The sequence below is a fragment of the Arvicola amphibius genome, chromosome 14 (genome assembly GCF_903992535.2).
Source record: "Arvicola amphibius chromosome 14, mArvAmp1.2, whole genome shotgun sequence".
Taxonomy (NCBI): domain Eukaryota; kingdom Metazoa; phylum Chordata; class Mammalia; order Rodentia; family Cricetidae; genus Arvicola; species Arvicola amphibius.
The window spans coordinates 8,607,529-8,626,420 of record NC_052060.1 but is presented as its reverse complement, the minus strand read 5'-3'; the positions used below and the strand labels follow the sequence as shown (position 1 = coordinate 8,626,420).

The window sequence follows — 18,892 nt, the reverse complement described above, 5'->3', positions numbered from 1 at the left end:
AGTGGAAGTGAATTGTCTAAAGCTGGGGGTACCTGTCTGCCTACAGCCAACTTTCACGTCTGGTTATTCCATCTGTCTGTCTGCTGAGAGTGCACAGCACAGCATCTGTCACCTTCACATAGGCAGCCAGTGCCACAACACAGCCTTTACATGTTGACAAGGACAACAGAAATGACTTCTGTGCTCCCTCTTCCAGCTGCCTTGCCGCTCATCACACGCTGGTCCCACGCTCCCGTTAGAGCTGACTGAATTGTGGGTCTAAGCCTTTGCTGGTTCCTTTTTATGTCTTCCCAGCATGTGTATGGGGCGTATGTCAGGAAAGGCAGAAAGCCCAAGCTTGGGCTAGTTCATTCTTCAGTACCCAGGCAGAGCTCGCTGAGGAGGAAGCTCTTCCAGCAGCCATTGTTGTGAATGGCCTTTTACCTGGGGCTTTAAAAATTTAGCCCACAGAAATGCCACCTGGCCCTTGGTCCCCTGGTGCCATTTGTAGGAGTCCCAGACGTGAAACCGGTGCCAATGCTTTCTCCTCGCCATTTTTACCTCTCACCACCCAGAAATGTCCTCCTTGGATTTCTCTGTGGCCTCCCTTCTACCTGTACTAGATCCACGCCGGTTGACTTTGGGCCCATTGTACTCTTCAATCGTTTGTATGTTTTCTGATCTCACGGGACCTTGTTCTTATTGCCTCTGAGCAGATTAGAACTTGGCGGCAGCTGCCATTGGGCCACCGAGTCCCCACAGAGGAGGAGGGTGGAGGGAGTGGTGTCATTGTGTCACTCCATCCAGCCGTGGCTTGGGTAACAGTCATGGAAAGAGGTGGACTCAGTGAGCCATGAGGCCCTGTTTATGTGATCTTCCTTTTTCCTCTGTCCTCGGCCTTTCCTTGTGTCCTCCTCTGCCTGGTTCTTTATCTAGATCTTTTAGCTGCCTCTTGTTCCTTAACTGATACTTAACAGTGGGGACGAGGCTGGCTGTCTCTACAACCATCCAGAGTGGGGAAGGAAGCTGTAGGTCTCTCAGCTTTCAGGGGCCCACTCCATGTCCTGTACCTCTGGACCAGGCCACATCACCGCTGGGAGTATCCTCTCCCTCGTAACTCCTGAGCCAGCAGACACACAGCTGTGGCATGGAAAGGTGGATGGGACGAGGCTGAGGCACGCTTCTTCGCTCAGGCTTCTGTTTTCTTTATTTCAGGATGGCTGTAGCACGGAGAACCATGTTCCAGAGGGGGGAGGTGCAGAACAAGCCATCAGGACTCTGGGGCATGCTGAAGAGCGTGACCGCATCAGCCCCGGGAAGCGAAAGTATCCTTTATCCCCTCTGACTTTTCTCCTCTCCGCACCAGGGGCAGGAAGAGCCTAGTGCTAGGTCAGATCCCGCTAGGGAGCCTGATGTGTCACGGTCCAGACTCGCCAGCACTGGGCATAGGAAGTACCTGGGTACCTAACCGCAGAGGCAGCCTCTGAGCTGGAGGGGACCTGTGAGGTTGTTATTGCCAATTTACACATGAGAACAGACCCGGAGAGGTAAAGTCACACAGTGGTTTGTGGCAAATGTAGGAGCAGAACTGTGTTCTCACCTCCATAACTCGTTCTGCTCTGCTGTTCCGTGTCGCATTGCTGCAAGACCACAGAGCACAGTGGCTCCCTGCAACAGTGGGTGGCGCATGCATGTGGCAGCAAGGGTCCATTTCTTATCACATAGTGACCACGCAGATTTCAAGTAGCGCCACTTCTTTAAATAACAGGATGGCTGGGTTAATAATAGACTGTTCCTAGCCCTGCTGGTTTGGACGCCCACTAATTCCCATATGGGGATAACCAAGTCTGTGTGTGACCCCCGTGTCAGACTGAGGGCTGTTGTGAGGTGACACATCCCTGCTTCGCTCTCGCCCAGAAGGACGCAGGCCGTTGAGATAGACCCTGCCACACCGCCTCATGTGGCTGCAGATGAGAACTAGACAGGAAGCCAGGCAACTGTGGCAGAAAGAGGAGAGTGAGTAATCGGGTCTGGAGAGATGGCTCCGTGGCTAAGACAGTGCATGGCTCTTGCAGAGGCTTGGGTTCAGTTCCAGCACCCACATCAGGTGACCCATCGCCACCTGGAACTGTGTTTCTGGGGAGATCCACCAGCTCTGCCTTCTGAAGGCACCCCACCTCTCCCCTACGCACACACATAACTAAAAGTAAAATCAATCTGGTTTTAAAAAAGCAAAGCAATCCTGAAGCATTTGATTTGTGTCTGTTTCTAGGCAGTGCTAAGTGCTAGAACAATGAATTGAACCTCAAGGGAGACAGACCTGTGACTGTCCCACTCTGACACAGGGCCGTAGGCCTTGCTGATAGCCCCTGATGAGGGGAGGAACGGAAGGGCACTTTGGATTTCACAAAGGAAGGAAGCTTTGAATTACTATCTTAATATCTTAAAGTAATGGGCCTAATATCTTCATTAGTTTAAAACTCATAAAAAACCAGAGTGTAGGTTAATAAATATGTTAACAAGCGTATGAAGGTGACGTTAGCTCTCTGAGCCCCTGTTTCTTTAATAGTGACACTGCTTACCAGGTGTGGAAGACAACATCTGGCAGTGGAAAGGGCAGGCCCCGCGTAGACAAGTGGCCCTAGCCACGCCTGGGTGTATGATTGGAGCCTCTCTCCTTGTCTGAGAGATGGAAAGCAACTGTCCTGTGGGGATGTGGGGGGGTAAAGAAGGTAGCGTCTGGAAGAGCTAAAGAAGGTAGTGACGAAAGCCAGCCTGGTGACTCCGGGCCACTGAGCCACACACTCCCAGCACAGACTACTCAGATGGCGTAGAGTTGCTGCATCATAGGTCTTGGTGCTGTGCTCCATTTGAGGCCTCAGGGATTGAGCAAACACCAAGCTCAGGAAAGCATCTGTCTGAGAAACCAGACGTCTGGGGTGCTCCTTCACCCCGCTGTCAGGCCGGAGCACTACCCTGAGAAATGAGGTGTCTGGGGTGCTCCTTCACCCCCGTCAGGCCGGAGCACTGCCCTGAAGCATACTGGCTGAGGTGGGAAATTCCAGACACAGACACAGATGGTTCCCAGCGTCCACCCTCTAGAACAGCTAAAGCGAGCCCTTTCCTCCCCGTGTTTTCTGAAGTTTCTTGGTGGTTTAACCCTTGATGCCCGCTTTCCGCCAGATCTGACTCTTATTCAACAGGAAGTAGATGCTCTGGAAGAACTAAGCAGGCAGCTTTTTCTGGAAACAGCTGACCTGTATGCTACTAAGGTACAGAGCAAGGGGACAGCTATGGTTTTACCACACGGTTGAAGAGAGGATAAGACCTCCTGGCTTGTCAGAGTCCTCTGTGACCAGGCAGTGCTCCTGAGTAAGCCTAGTGGCATTAGGAAAGAGGGCTTATGTGTAGGAAATCTCTCCTGGGATGGCAAAATCATTCCTGAAACCCTTTCAGCAAAAGAACTGGAGGGATAGCAGAGGCTTCAACACCCGGGAGGCTAGCCCACTCCACTTCCTGTTCCGGCCAGGGATAAAGACGGTTGCCGCAGTTCTTCCTGCCTCACAAATTAGCCCCATCACAAGAGTGATGGGTGCCTGTGTTACTGGGACTTCCCAAGGCACACCAAAAATGCACTGTGGTTGAAATACACAGACTTAAGGTTGCAAATGATCCTAAGCTTCTCTGAGGGCCATGTCCAGGGTGGCTCTAAGGGCCAGCATGGCCTGAGCCCACTAACCGCCTGACCCTGGGCAAGTTGTTTAACCCATAGGACTCAGTTTCCCATCTGTAAGATGAAGGGCCTAGAAATCTCTCCCGAGGGTTGTGGAGCTTTGGATGCTGCTGGGAATAGGTTGTCCTGTCTCTGGCTGACAGGTAGCACCCAGTCCTGGTTGCCCCTAGTAAAGTCACTTACTGTTGCTACCATGTGTATTGTATGACACAGCCTCAACAGTGAGCCACAGGCTTGGGAATGCTTTTGTTGGAAATGTTTGCCTTTTGTCAAAACCATGTTTTGTGTTTGGTTTTCCTAGGAAAGAATTGAATACTCCAAAACGTTCAAGGGGAAGTATTTCAATTTCCTGGGTTACTTTTTCTCTATTTACTGTGTCTGGAAAATTTTTATGGTACGTATGTTATAGGATTTGTTTATTTATTATTATTATTTATTATTGATTTTACTAATATTTTATGTATTATTTCTATTGTTGTTTGTTAGTGTTTATTAGTAACAGTAAAGTTTATGCTGAGTGCGGGTTCATATATAGAGGCCAGAGGATGCCCTGGGGAGTCAGTTCTCTCCTTCCACTTTGTTGGAGCAGAGTCTCTTGTTCTAAGCTGAGCACTCCCGGCCAGCTGAGCACTCCCTGCTAGCTGAGCACTCCCGGCCAGCTGAGCACTCCCTGCTAGCTGAGCACTCCTGGCTAGCTGAGCACTCCCGGCTAAGCACTCCCGGCTAGCTGAGCACTCCTGGCTAGCTGAGCACTCCCGGCTAAGCACTCCCTGCTAGCTGAGCACTCCTGGCTAGCTGAGCACTCCCGGCTAAGCACTCCCTGCTAGCTGAGCACTCCTGGCTAGCTGAGCACTCCCTGCTAGCTGAGCACTCCTGGCTAGCTGAGCACTCCCGGCTAGCTGGCCCACGGACTTCAGGCAGTTCTCTGAATCCACCTCCTATCTTGGCAGAGGACTACAAGGGTTACAGATTCAGACTATCGTGTCCAGCTGGGGGTGGGGCAGGGGCTGTGTCCAGGGCTCAGACCTGGGTCCTCAGGCTTGCAAGTGGCAAGCACTTTCTCCCTGAACTGTCTCAGCAATGGTGTTTTTAATGGTCAGAGTTTGGTGACTTTTTCAGAGAGTGGCAGGCTTTAGATGGGCTTGGCTGATAACACTGAGCTCAGTTGCACATTGGACCAACATCGCTGTCACACCAAGCATCTCTTCTGCCCCCCCCACCAGGAGGAGTTGGAAAGGGGGATGCATACGTTTCTTATTTTATACTCTTCTGTAATGCCTGTGAGTCCAGTTTTCAACTCAGAATAGAAGCTACTTGCCAATTTTTATAATGCGCACCTAAAACTTAAGTACAAATAAATTCTAAGATGTGCTTCTGTAGGTCATACTTGTCTTCTGCTCTTGCCAGTCTGGCTGTCCCTCCGTGATCTAATTTATCCATTGTGGATTGATTTCTCTGCCTCTGACTCAGCTGTGGTGTCCACGCATGTCCTGTGGTTGTAGGGAAAAGGCTGAGTTCATGGGCTGGTTGGGTGAGTTTCCCACTGGGGCAGTTTGTACAAAGAACAGCTATGTCAGCCCTTTAGCTCATTTTGATCAGTACTGGTGAGTGGGGGCTTTGAATCACTGGCGGGCGCTAGAGTCAGACGCACTCACGGGACGCTCTTGAGTCTGATGCATCCTGTGAGAGAGCGCACAGCTGCGGGCCTCCGATCCTTCCTGAGCTGCCACCTGTTCAGCAGCTGCATTCAGCTGCAGTAGGCATGTATCAAGCTGTATGCATTTTAACTGCACAGTTTGGTAAGTTTTGACACCAGGTACATCTGTACCATAGCTGCTACTCTGTTCAGATAGAGAAAACCCATCACGGTCAAATTTCCGTGCACACCCAGAATGTTCCCTCCCATCTCTAGTCCTGAGGCAGCAGCTAGTCTTCTCTTCTGTCACAGTGTATTAGTCTGTATTTTCTAGATGATTATATAGTTGTAATCAGACAGTGCACATACTTTTTCTGCCTTGCTTTTGTCTGTTTGTTTTCTATCTTCAGCCTGATTGTTGGAATATAGCGGTGTTACTGTGTATACAGTAATTTGTTCCTTCTTACTGCTGAGCAGGATTCTGTGGTGTGGCTGTTCCACAGTTTATAAACCCATTCTCCAATAATAGATATCTGGTTGTTTCCCATTTGGGGATGTCACATGTGGTGCCGTGAACACACACATACAATTCTATGTGTGGACATATGCGCTCTTTCCTCTTAGGCAGATATGTATATATTTATGTATGTATGTATGTGTGTGTGTGCATGTATTTGATATGTGTGGGTGTTTTGTCTGCATTATGTCTGTGTATCATATACATGCCTTGTTTTATTTTTATTGTTGGTGTTATTGTGTGTGTATATGCACCATGGAGCCCATGTTGAGGTTGGAGTACAACTTTGGGGAATCATTTCTCTTCTTCCACCATATTGGCCCCAGGAACAAAACACACCCACTTTAGGGTGAGGCATCTGACTAACGTGACAGACACATGCTTCACTTTTAAACTTGGTTGTTAAGGGAGTCGCCTGCCCAGGCGCACCTGTGGAGGTCAGAGGACAACTTTGGAGGTTGTCCTCTCTGCACACCTCTGTGTGGGTCTGGGGATTGAACTCGGGTTGTCAAGCCTGAGAAGCAAGTGTAACCCGGTAGCTGTTGATGTTTTCAGAGTTGTACAACTATCACCATAGTCAGGTTTGAACATTTCTACCAAACCAGAACCGTTACCTCAGTCAAGTACTAAACATTTTTATTAAACCCGAAAGAAGTCCCAGGTTCACTAGCAGTCATGCAGCATGTGTGCTCCAGTCCCCGTGCTCCCGGTGTCATGCAGCATGTGTGCTCCAGTCCCCGTGCTCCCGGTGTCAGGCCGCATGTGTGCTCCAGTCCCCAAGCCCTGTTGTGTTGGTTCCCCTCTGCTGGTATTTTATGGCCAGAGTCACACAGTTAAGACTTTGGTTTATTGGATGCTTCAAAGGTTCCCCATGCTGTACCACCCACATTCTCCAAATGCTAACCGATGCTGTTCCCTTCTCATAGCTACAGTGTTCTGTAAGGGCACTACCACATTTGGCTTAGCCACTTATTGGTTGATAAGTATTTGGCGTGTGTCCACTTATTGGCCCCATCACTAATGCAGTTGTGAACACCCATGTTTTGCAGTGAACATACTTTGATTTCTCTCACACATGCCTAAAAGTGTTGCTGTGTTGCATGTTAGTGGAGTGTTAACTTCCTGCTGACCTCTAGACTGTTGCCCCTGGTGGTAACACCAGTTTACATTCTGCCAACAGCAAGTGAGGAGGCTAGCTTCTCTGACACTTATACTCCCCCCCCCTCTCTGTGTGTGCGTGTGTGTGTGTGTGTGTGTACATGCATGTACTAAAGCCACGTGAAGAAGTAGGACGGTGGTGGTATAATGTTATGAAAATGGCCCTTACATTCTCAGAGACTGAACCTTCCTCTGGGCCGCACAGGCAGTTAATAATACACCTTGAGGTCACTTCAGACTACTAGGCTACCATGTGTTTGACCAGCTTTTAAGAGAACAGTGTAGCAACTAACCTTATTTGCCTTGAGTTTCCATGTTTTTACAAACTAAGCTAATGCATAGCCGTGATCTTAAGTTGTATACTCTTCCATGCCTCTGACCCAGAGAGCAATGCATGTGTGTTTGTATGTGCATGTGCGCTATGATAGTCATTTGCTGAAAGCAACAAAGAGGTTGAAAAATAACCTTAAGAAATGAATATCCACCGTATATGTTGAGCAGCACACAGATACTGCTAGACAGCCTTGGTGTGTTTGTCGGTCGGGGTCGCTGGGGTAAACTCAGTTAAAGTTTCTGCAGAGCATCTCTAGCTCCTTCCCCACATGGTGCTTCCTGTACTGTTCAGTGAGTGCAGAGCAGAGCCCTTCGTGAGGGGCGTGTTAGACAGCAGACAGGTTACAGGCAGAGCCCTTCGTGAGGGGTGTGTTAGAAAGCAGACAGGTTACAGGCAGGTCCGAAACCATAAGCTACAGAGAGATGGAAGACACTGGGATCGAAGTGGAGAATTCAAACCCGGGCTCTCTCTAGGCTAAATTACTCCAAGGAGAAGTACCTTGGCATTTTTCCTTACTGTGACACCAACAAATATTTGTGACTCTGAGTTTCTCACTAATGCATTTACCCAAGACAGAGGACAGCTTTTGTGTGTCTGTGCCCTTGTCCTGGGATAGCCTCTTGTTTCTGCTGATGTATGAATCCAGGCTGGCCTGGATACTCTCAGGCCATGCATCTCTGCCTCCATCCGGCAGCAGGAGTTTTGGGGTTACAGTTGTGCACCACTGAACCCAGCTTTTTGTGTGAGTTCTAGGGTTTGAACTCACACAGTCAGGCTTGTATAACCAAGTCGTTTTGCAGGCTGTGTGGCACTTTATGTGTGTATTGAGCATTGATCAGCACAGGATAGGGAGCCACCACCTGTGCTTCAGTTGTTCCTGTCTCTTAATTCCTCAAGACACTTGGAGGTGTATGATGTGATACTTCTTAATATCCCTACTCTTTAGGTAGTGTATAAATCATGGGTTTCACTGTAATATCCCGAAGCTTTTATCAGCTATAAAACATTTAGGATCATTAGATGTCCTTTGTAATTATAAAATGACCCTTCTGACACCACCCTGGCAATGTTTCTGCTGTGAAATCCTTATGTGAGATTAACAGAGTCTGCCTTCTTTGGATTGCTGCTGCTGGGATGTATCTTCTCCCACCCTTTTACCTTTGACCTATTTGTGTCTTCATATTTAAAGTGAGTTTCTTGTGGACAACATATACAGTGATCAGGTTTTGATTTTTTTTTTTCTTAAATTCAACTTGACAGTCTGGCATTTCACTGGTGGGTTTAAACCAGAGATTAACAGTCTATGGTCCTCGGGCAAAACCAGCTCTGGTTTGCCTTTGTAGATAAGGTTTTACTGGCACAGAGCCAAGCCCAGTGCTTTATTGTCATGGCTGCTGTCATGCTACTGGGCTGAATGTGCTGACCCACAGTTTAGACTCCTTACGTTTAGTGGTATCATTGGTGGCTGGATTTAAAGCTCCCATGTGGCTCTTGGCTTGGCATTTGTCACACCCCTTCCTGCCCTCCTGTTCTTTTAGCTGCCACAGCTGGGATGAACCGGGTGTCTTTCAGCCGCGTGCTCTCGGTTGTCAGCTGGTGTCCCTCACAGCTGTGCTCCTCTGTCGTTGCTCTGAGCACTCACAGAATCTCCACAGCAAACGACCCTGGCAGTGCCTGGTTCTTACTCTAACGTCGTTTGCCAGAACGTTAGCTTCTGACCTCGGAATCATAGAGCACATGTGCTTTATTGCCCTTGACTCTTTACATAAAATAAATATGGGCTAGAGACTCATTTGCCGGTATGTGAGCAGACGAAATAGATTTCCTGCTCATGATTTAGATTGGAAGAAGGATTAAAATGTGTTTTAGGAAACATCAACCTGTAAGAGATGTTCATTAATTCATGTGGAATATTCCTTATTAAAAACCTTTAAATTACATTTATTTGTGTGTGTGAGTTAGGGCACATGTGACATGGACATGCGTGGTGGTCTGAGGACAGCTAACAGGCGTCAGGTCTCGCCTCCCACCATGTGGATCCCAGGGATCAAGTTTAAGTGGTCAGGCGTGGTGGCATGAGACTTTGCCCCCTGGACCATCGGGGCTGCGTGTCCATCTTTGAGACGTGGTAAAAGTCTTCTGACGCACAGCTCTGTCTCTGCAGGCAACCATCAATATTGTTCTTGATCGAGTTGGGAAGACCGACCCTGTCACCAGAGGCATTGAGATCACTGTGAATTACCTGGGGATTCAATTTGACGTAAGAGCCGTTCTAGACCCTGGTTTGGTTCCTGCTGCTCCATCCAGCCATAGCTTGACACTCGGGTTTTAACCCCTGAACTTGGGTCCGTTTGTCCTGTGTGTTGACAGCTCGCCTGGCACATTTGTAAATGGTCCGATTTAGCTTTCTACTGTAAAGCCATAACAGTGACCTGGGTGCTACCTGCTGCTACAGGGCCTCCTCGGCCTGCCCTCGGCCCGCCACAGCCTGCCCACAGCCAGCTACCACTTTGCCGGTTTCTCTCCACCAAGTATTTAGATCTTTTCTGTGATACTCAGCAAGCTCTCCAAGCTGTCAACTCACCTTTGATCTCCTGGTAGAAAATTAACAGCTAATTAGTGTGCTGAAATAACGCTGAGGGTTCTGCTGTAAGAAACGACCTTTGTCAGTCGAGTCAGGTGGGCCTTGGACTAAAGTCAAATTGTCACCTATGCACAAAATTAAGGATTTTTTTTATCATTTCTCCCTATTTCATAAGACCAGGCATATACTCACTTATCTCAAGTTCAGTGTCTGTATTCATAGTATACTATGTGGTTTCTAGATGACATCATTCAGGCTGACGAACACTTTGACAGTAAGACTGCTGTCACGCTTCGTTGTCCTGTGTGGACTGCCAGGCTTCCTCTGAGCCTGGATGAGGGGTGTGTGTGCCCTTGGTCCTCCATCTCAGCATAGCATGTCCCTGATATCAAGAACAGCTAGATAAAATGAGCAAGCGCACTGAGCTGCAGTCCTGAAGAAGCAACGCCAAGGATGCTTTCGTTCCTTTTAGGGAGGGTCTCCCTGTGTAGCACAGGATGGCTGCAGACTCACAGCGCTCACTGGGGGCAGAGGAGGATGCTGTGGCTAGTCCTCCCTGACTGAACCTGGGGTTTGACATTTTAGCCACACAGAGTCTGCCTGTCCCCGATTCCCAGTGCTGTTTTTAAGACACACACGGCCATCCCCAGCTCTTACACGAGAGTTTGGAATTTCAGCTCAACTCCTGTTGCTGTTACAGCAAGCACCCTGACCCACTGAGCCATTTCCCCAACCACTAAAGAACACATTTTTAACAATAGCTTAACAACGTATTCTTTCTGCGGGTGACAGACCAAGGCATCTCTTCCTTCAGGTCATATGGAATTACAGTGGTCCATGTGCCTTATTACTGATCCCTGTGTGGTTTTCTCAGTTAAATTTCACTTGGCTTTGCAGACTTTGGGAGCAGCTGCACTAGGGAGGCAGAAGCAGGTAAATCTCTGAATTCAAGGCCAACCTGGTCTACATAGCAAGTTCCAGGCTAGGCAAGGCTACAGAGCGAAATCCTGTCTCAAAAGCAAATGTTGTCTTTCCTGGGCTACACTTTGAGAAGTAGGTGCTCTGAGTCTGCCCACTTATCTGCTCCAGCCTGATTTCGTCTTCTCCATGTTCTTGCTTCCAAATAATAACAAGCCTTTTACATGTATGAAGGGCCTCGGCCTCACGTACCAGAGAACAGAGTCAAGCAGTTCCCAAAACTGCTTCTCCCTGTCAAGCAGTACAAGAAAAAGAACTCCATTGTGTGGTTCAAGTTAAACTCTCTAAGAATACCTACCTGTGTAGTCTTCCTGTAGTGTCTTTGCTCTTTACTCCTGGGAGCCTTGTGTGATCAGCATTGAAAACAATCAGGGTGCTACTGAGTTCATTTCCTGTAATCCCTCCTTCTGCACGCCTCACAGTAGGACCCTCTCATCAGCTGTGGAGTTCTCACAGTAGGACCCTCCCATCAGCTGTGGGTCTCACAGTAGGACCCTCCCATCAGCTGTGGATTTCTCACAGTAGGACCCTCCCATCAGCTGTGGGTCTCACAGTAGGACCCTCCCATAAGCTGTGGGATTTCTCACAGTAGGACCCTCCCATCAGCTGTGGGGTCCTCACAGTAGGATCCTACCATCAGCTGTGGGGTTTTTCCACAGTAGGACCCTCCCATCAGCTGTGGGTCTCACAGTAGGACCCTCCCATCAGCTGTGGGTCCTACAGTAGGACCCTCCCATCAGCTGTGGGTCTCACAGTAGGACCCTCCCATCAGCTGTGGGTCTCACAGTAGGACCCTCCCATCAGCTGTGGATTTCTCACAGTAGGACCCTCCCATCAGCTGTGGGTCTCACAGTAGGACCCTCCCATAAGCTGTGGGATTTCTCACAGTAGGACCCTCCCATCAGCTGTGGGGTCCTCACAGTAGGATCCTACCATCAGCTGTGGGGTTTTTCCACAGTAGGACCCTCCCATCAGCTGTGGGTCTCACAGTAGGACCCTCCCATCAGCTGTGGGTCTCACAGTAGGACCCTCTCATCAGCTGTGGGTTTTCTGATTAGTGGTTTTTTTTCTCACTTCTCTGTACTTGCTTTCTTTGACCCTTAAGACTTGATTAAGCCTGCTAATTAAGGGATCCAATGCAGTCTTCCCATAAGCACCTACCACCTGTAGGTGTTTACTTCAGAACAAGCCAAGAGGAACCCAGTGGAATTCCTGCTCATGGTCACACAAGTAATCGAGTTTACATTGGCTCTCGGCTCTGCCTGGAACTAATGGCCTGCTACGCTTCCTGTTCTGATGGCAGGTCAAGTTCTGGTCCCAGCATATTTCCTTCATTCTGGTTGGAATAATCATTGTCACATCCATCAGAGGACTACTCATCACTCTGACCAAGGTATGGTGCATCACAGTGTTCAGATCCTTATTTAGTTACATGACTTCTGAGTTAGGTCCTGCACACTAGTCTTGAACAACTCAGAGGACATTCAGAAAAACAAAGAGACCGTGGTTGCCTCCAGGCCTGATGACCTGATAACCTTGTCTGCAAGGCGTCTACCAGCCACGGGCCACTCCAGCGGTCATAGATCAGGGATCCCCTCTGTTCATTGAGCTGTCATCACCTACAGCCAAACCTGGCATTTGGTATTCAGCAGGTACTTAGGAAACACGACAGACAGACACTCGGGGTTAGAATGATTGGAAGTCATGGTGAAGAAGATAAGAACACTCAGCTCTTTTCTGAGCAAAATAAGGAAGACCACCTGGTGGTGACAAGTGGATCCTCTCTGGTAGAAGGTTTAAACACTGAGAAATTGAGAGGAAAGAACTCCCAACATCTAGCACAATCCAAAAAGCTCAGGAGCCTTGACAGCTGTGTGTGCTTGGAGTGGCCCAAAATTGTGATTTAGTGTTGTGATAGCAAAGGCATTAGAGTTTCTGAAATTTAGCAGTGAGGGTTTCACACATAAAACCACCAAACATCTCAGGAGGAAACTGGTTTCTCTTGTATTTTAAGTCCCTCTCTGTAGCCTTAACCTCTGAACTGGCTGTATTTTTGTGCCGGGAAAGAGAAGCTATTAAAGGCTAATGGTGTAGCGTATTGTTCATGGCAGGAACCCACCCGTGCCGACCTCGCTCACCCCTCCCTTTCTCCGCAGTTCTTCTATGCCATCTCCAGCAGTAAGTCCTCCAATGTCATCGTCCTGCTGCTAGCACAGATAATGGTAAGTGTAATGATCTTCCCTTGTGTCTAGGACTCTAAAATGCCAGAAATATTTTGTTGGGGAGGGTCTTTGTTTGAGACAAAGTCTCATGTAGTCCTTGCTGTCCTCAAGTCTTCTACATAGTGAAGGGTAGACTTGAACTCCTGATCTTTCTGTTTCTCCTTCCCAAGTGCTGGGATTTCAGACATGCACCACCACAGCCAGCTTAGAAATGTGTGGGTTTCGTTTTGTTGGGGAGGATGTGTATTTGTGTGTGCACCTTAGTCCACTTGCACCTGGAACTGAAGTTCTAGGCAGTTGTAAGGCACCTGATGTGTGTGCTAGGAACCAAACTTGGGTTATCTGCAAAAGCAAATGCACATGTCATCGCTGAGCCATCTCCAGCTCAGAAATGTTTAAACTGTTTTAGGTCCTGTACGATGGCTTGCTCAGTGGGTCACCATGGTTGCCTCCAGGCCTTATGACCTGAGTTCTGTACCCAGACCCACGTGGTAGAAGGAGAACCAACTCTGGCAAGTTGTCCTCTGATCAGATGCACACAAGAAAGACACACACCCATATACACAAATCATTTAAGAATTTTCATTCATTTATGTGTATGGGTGTTTTGCCTGCATGTATGTATATATACCGTGTGGTGTTTTGCCTACATGTATGTATATGTATGTGTGTGCCTGGTGCCCATAGAGGCCAGAAGAGGGTGTTCAGACCCCTGGGACTAGAGGTACAGTTGTGAGCCACCGTGGGGGTGCTAGGAATCAAACCTAGATCCTCTGAACAAGCAGCCAGTCTTAGCCACTGAGTCTCTCCAAATCCAGTAAATTTTAAAAACAGTATTAAACTTGGCTCTGGCTTGTCCCTGGAAACACTGTGTAACTTCTGAATTAATTGCTCAACTTTGCAGGGCATGTACTTCGTCTCTTCCGTGCTGCTGATCCGAATGAGCATGCCCCCAGAATACCGCACCATAATCACAGAGGTCCTGGGGGAACTCCAGTTCAACTTCTATCACCGCTGGTTTGATGTCATCTTCCTCGTCAGTGCCCTCTCCAGCATCCTGTTCCTCTACCTGGCTCACAAGCAGGCACCAGAGAAACATATGGCACCCTGAACTGAGACCCACTGCAAACTGTGAGGAAGGAGACACAACGGGCGCCACCAGGGCCTTAAATCCTTGAAGCAGAGGAGCTGCTGGGGCAGGTCAGTCTGCCTCCAGCACACACCCTCCTCCTGCTGTCCTGGAGTCCTAAGTAACTTTGGGTGAGGCACAGGAGGGAGCAATCCCCCACCCCCACACACACAGCATTCGGCAGGGAGCCTGTGTGGGTCTAAGGCTGTGCAAATGGGGATGGGGAGGGTCAGGGCCGGAGGAGACCCTGGTGCTCCTCAGGTGCCTTTGTTTGAAAAATTTAGTAAAATCAGAGTTTGTAACACTGTGGCCTTGGGTTTACTTATCAGTCCCAGCTCGGTGCACTGTTATTGTGGTCTAATGTGAATACTCTCTCCCTCCCCACCCGACTTTACCCAGAAAAATACCCAAAGGTTGTCTGCTCTTTTCTGGAAAAGGGATGGTAAACAACTGATAGATTTTACCAGATTTAGGTGTGCCATTTTTTATTTCCTTTTAAATCAGGGAAGAGTGGCTATCCTACACTAATCGGTGGTGGGGTCTCGGGTCCTTCCCCTCTGTTGTGGGATGAGTCACTGGGCCGCTGTGAGCTGCAGCAAGCCCTGTCCTGTCCTGAACATAAGCTCTCCTATTATAGAAGGAAGGTGGTGGTGTTTTAATACTCAAATGCAGTGTAAGACAATTCTGAGATGTATTGCCTGCAAGTCTTCTTTCATTACTAAGGTCGTAGCATTTATTTTGCCATTTGGGGCTTCTAGAAGCAAATGGAAAAGCACGAAATGTTTCTAGAGAACAAAGGCATTGATCAAATTCAGATCCTGTTAGCCAGCAGGGAAGTCACAAGCAACTCGAAAAGCACTTTACTAATCTAATGCTGCTTGGGCACAGCATTGCTACAGAAGCTCCTCTCACAGGACGCCTGCTTGAGCCTCACACACACAAACGAGTAGCTCCAGTGCTCAGGAAGCACACAGAGAGCTTTCACAATGGCAGTGGGAAATTGCGCTTTGGAAGATATCACATAGAACCTGGCGGCTCCCTCCAGCTAGGTTGAGCAGCCCTTCCAACAGCAGACAGTCACGTGGGACAAGTGATTCCAAAGGTCTAACTGGGTCAGCAGAGAGCTCCTTCCTTGGAAAGGCAGTTCCTGGACGTGGAAGAAATCCGGCAGGCAAAACGATCATTCGTTCTCATCACATCTCTGTGTCTTCAGAGTTGGAAGAAGAAAGCGAGGCTGTGCTGTAAGTCTGTGTAAGAGAAAACCAAGGGTTTACACCGAGAGTGTGAGCAGCAGGGGAGCGTGGCCTGCCTAGACCGCACGCTTAAGTCAGGGAGGAGAGCCGTGCACTTCTAGAAGGCATAAGCTGGCATCTATGCTTGGTTTCCTTTTTAATGCAAACTATTACTATTCAGCGCAAAGTCATTGTCATATATGTATGTTTATGTATGCATGCCATTGGTTTTCTATAGGACACTGTAGTACTAGAATTGACAGTACCTATCAGAATAGTACAGTGGGAAGGACGAGCGCAGAGAGATTTTCATCAGAAGCCTGACTACCATAAATCTCCTTTTATAAACATAAACTTGGAAGTCAGTTCATTTTTAAATCCCAAGTTCATCTATGAAGAAAAAAAATTGACTAGAAAAAATTCTGACAAAAAATAATTGTAAAACCTGCCGTTTAATACTGCCCCGACCACCTGTTTTCACTCGCTGTGAGCCAGGCGCTGTCCGAACACTTCATTCTGAAGACGGCTGTACACATGGCCCTGTTTTATAAAGCTAAAGCACAGGGCCAGGAAATCCCGGTGTGTGGCAGAACCAGAGCTGGCTCTTTTGGTGGTCTCTATCATGTTCCTGATAAAAGCTTCGTCGCCGGCTTGCCAACCGCATGCTAAGAAACTAACTTCACAAGCCACAATCCCAGCACACAGGAGGCCAAGACAAGGGGACTGCGAGTTCTAGACCAGCCTGTGCTCCACGCTGAGGCCACATGTCTAAGAGGACAACAAATATGTCCTCATACAACCTCCTCTCCTCACAGAACCCTGACAGGCTGGCTACCCTGCGTTACTTTTGGGGAACAGGCACTGGGGACTGTATCCCGGGGAAGCAGGTCGCCACTCACTCGCTCTTTTGCTGTGTGGGAGTCAGGCTGGGACTCCGCTGCCGCCGCCGCTACTGCTGCCACCGCTGCCGCTGCCACAGCCGTCTCTCCTTCACCACCAGGGCTAGCGACCAGGGGGTCAGCCATGGAGGAAACGATGGAGATTTTCTTAGCTCGGAAGTAGTCGTAGGCCTTCTTTCCACAGACCAGGAGGGTGACGTGCTCGCTGCTGCCCTTGATTCTGTCCACCACCCTCTCATAGGGCTCGGCCTGCACACTCTCCCCATTCACTTCAATGATGATGTCCTCATCCTCCAGCCCAGCCTTGTCAGCCGGGCCACCCTTCTGCACCTGTGGGCAGAAGTTCCGAGTGTCAGTTCCACACATGAGTGAGGATGTCGCCTCTTTCTCCTTGAGGGGCTACACCTCCTCTACTCCACACTGGTCGAGCACCATACTGAACATCTTTGGGCTGAAGGCATTGGGCCCCTGTTACAATTATAAATCTGCTGGTCTGGCCTGTCACCTGGGTAGCCTGTCCCTTTAAGAGACAAACTCTGCCCTCCTCCATTCTCCCCCTTCCCCTGCCAAGGCAAGCTGATCTGTGCCTCTCTTCTTCTGAAGAGGCAACCTCTGCCTCTCCCTTCCTCCCTTTTTTTTCCTGTCTCTCTTTCTCTCATCCCTCCATAATCCCCTTACCCTTACACTCCTCCCAGTACCCACTAAATAAACTCTCCACATGGCGCATCTGTCTCCCACCCACCAGGAGACCTGTCAGGGTCGCGCTACCATAAATCACAACAGCGTCCCTAACCTGAGAGCTGCAGTGGTCGCACTGCCACCCCTGCAGGGTACGGCACCTTGACAGGAGCACAAAAGCAGACAGGTAGCATTCCCCAGGTGCGGAATGTGCCTGCAGCTAGCATCGTGTCAACTCATGGCTTGCCCTAAAAGTGCTGATCCTAACTGGCCGTGTCTGCCGGCTGCCATACCTCTTTGACAAAGGAGCCTGGCTGACCCTGAATGGTATTCAGGTGGAAGCCATAGCTGTCGTCCACTTTGATCAACCTACAGAGCTTGGGTTTGTAATCTCCCACATCCTCTGTGGTGTCTAAGCTTGTGGCCTCCAGAGGAGCAGGGACAGGAGCTGGAGCTTCCTTGACAGAACCGTTAGGCAGTTCTTGGCTTTGGCAGTAGAGCAGGGGAGAAAAACGAGCCTTTTGAAAAGAAAGGGGGGAAAGATAATATGAGTAGTTACACCTCATTAAACGTGATGGCTTAATACACAGGGTGTCATGCATGTCTGTTCTTCAGTTACAGACTCTAAAAGTTTCTCCACCCCAGCCAGAAAAGTAGAAACATGTATATAGACACATACAGGTGCATAAGATACAAACAGTATAGAGTTCTGTACCAAACCGCAAGCTTATCTAACAGAATTACTAGCTTAGCTCCACCAAAGCAGGCTGATCACGAAACACCGCCTACATTCACATGGGGACACCTGTGAGGCTGCCCCGAGTAGGCCCTCCCTTGCCTCTCAGTGAAACTGTCTTTAAGCACACTATAAGTTTTATACCTAAAAGGTAGCGGGCAATGGTGGCACACGCCTTTAATCCCAGCACTTTGGGAGGCAGAGACTGGTGGGTCTCTGAGTTCAAGGCCAGCTTGGTTTACAGAGTGAGTTACAGGACAGCCAGGGCTACACAGAGAAACCCTGTCTCGAAAAACCAAAAGACAAAACATTTTTGTGGCTAACTGAAGACACAAAGCCATCAGAAAAGGCCAGCTCCACACACTAGTAATGGAGGGGTGACCACATACGGTAGCAAAGATGGATTCCATCCTCAGCTGCGTGCCACCTCTAGTGCTGGCTTCAGTTATGGTCAGCTTACTTGGCACTTCTCTCACGCCAAGCTTCCTCTGTCTCTGAACACTTCTGGTCCCTCCCACTGTCACAGCCACAATGTGATGGCCTTGAATACAGAGAGCAGGAAAGGAACTGGAGGCTTGAGCAGGTGCAGCCCTGATGCCTGTGTTTGTTCCAGTTTGCTCTGGTACCTTCCTGATTCCCTTGCCTAGGTATCCTCCGGAACACCTGCTAACTTGAGACAGGTCTCATTGGCCTGCCGCTCACCCAGTAGTTTAGCCTGGCTTGCCAAGCATGTCCAAGGGTCATCTTTGCCTCCCCAGCACTGCTGCCAAGCTCAGCATTTCAGCACAAGTTCTGGGGATCAAACTCAAGTCCTCGCCCTTTTGGGGCAAGCACTTTATCAAGTGAGCTAAATCCCCATCCTGATTTTTTTTTTAAATTGTATTTTAATAGAGTTAGCTGGCTGAGGATTTCGCCTGATTTAGGGGCTAGATTTGGGTGTGCTATGGACCTGCTCAGCAGTTAAATTGAGTTCAGCAGGTGTCCAGGACATTTGTTAGAAAACAGAGGACATAATGAGGGAGGAACACTGTCCACCTCACCTCTGTAGGTGCTTAGCAAGAATGAGCCCTGGGATTC

At 48.9% G+C, this 18,892-nt stretch overlaps 2 protein-coding genes across 3 annotated transcripts in view; one reads left to right on the top strand and one right to left on the bottom strand.

The window, feature by feature from the left end:
• LOC119800594 (Golgi pH regulator) overlaps window positions 1-14,579 on the top strand; it is a 41,648-nt gene extending 27,069 nt beyond the window's left edge. Inside the window, exons 8-14 of the mRNA XM_038310745.2 lie at window positions 1,195-1,304; window positions 3,163-3,251; window positions 4,014-4,106; window positions 9,522-9,617; window positions 12,223-12,312; window positions 13,076-13,141; window positions 14,046-14,579. Of these exons, the coding sequence (XP_038166673.1) occupies window positions 1,195-1,304; window positions 3,163-3,251; window positions 4,014-4,106; window positions 9,522-9,617; window positions 12,223-12,312; window positions 13,076-13,141; window positions 14,046-14,252 (751 nt within the window). The 3' untranslated portion in view covers window positions 14,253-14,579. The remainder of the gene's footprint in view (window positions 1-1,194; window positions 1,305-3,162; window positions 3,252-4,013; window positions 4,107-9,521; window positions 9,618-12,222; window positions 12,313-13,075; window positions 13,142-14,045) is intronic.
• A 624-nt stretch (window positions 14,580-15,203) lies between these two features.
• Pdzk1 (PDZ domain containing 1) overlaps window positions 15,204-18,892 on the bottom strand; it is a 40,534-nt gene continuing 36,845 nt past the window's right edge. For both annotated transcript variants that reach the window (XM_038310743.1, XM_038310744.1), the window contains 3 exons: window positions 17,373-17,597; window positions 16,402-16,731; window positions 15,204-15,517 (listed from right to left, as the gene is read on the bottom strand). In XM_038310743.1, coding sequence (XP_038166671.1) covers window positions 15,464-15,517; window positions 16,402-16,731; window positions 17,373-17,597 — 609 coding nt within the window. In that variant the 3' untranslated portion in view covers window positions 15,204-15,463. The remainder of the gene's footprint in view (window positions 15,518-16,401; window positions 16,732-17,372; window positions 17,598-18,892) is intronic.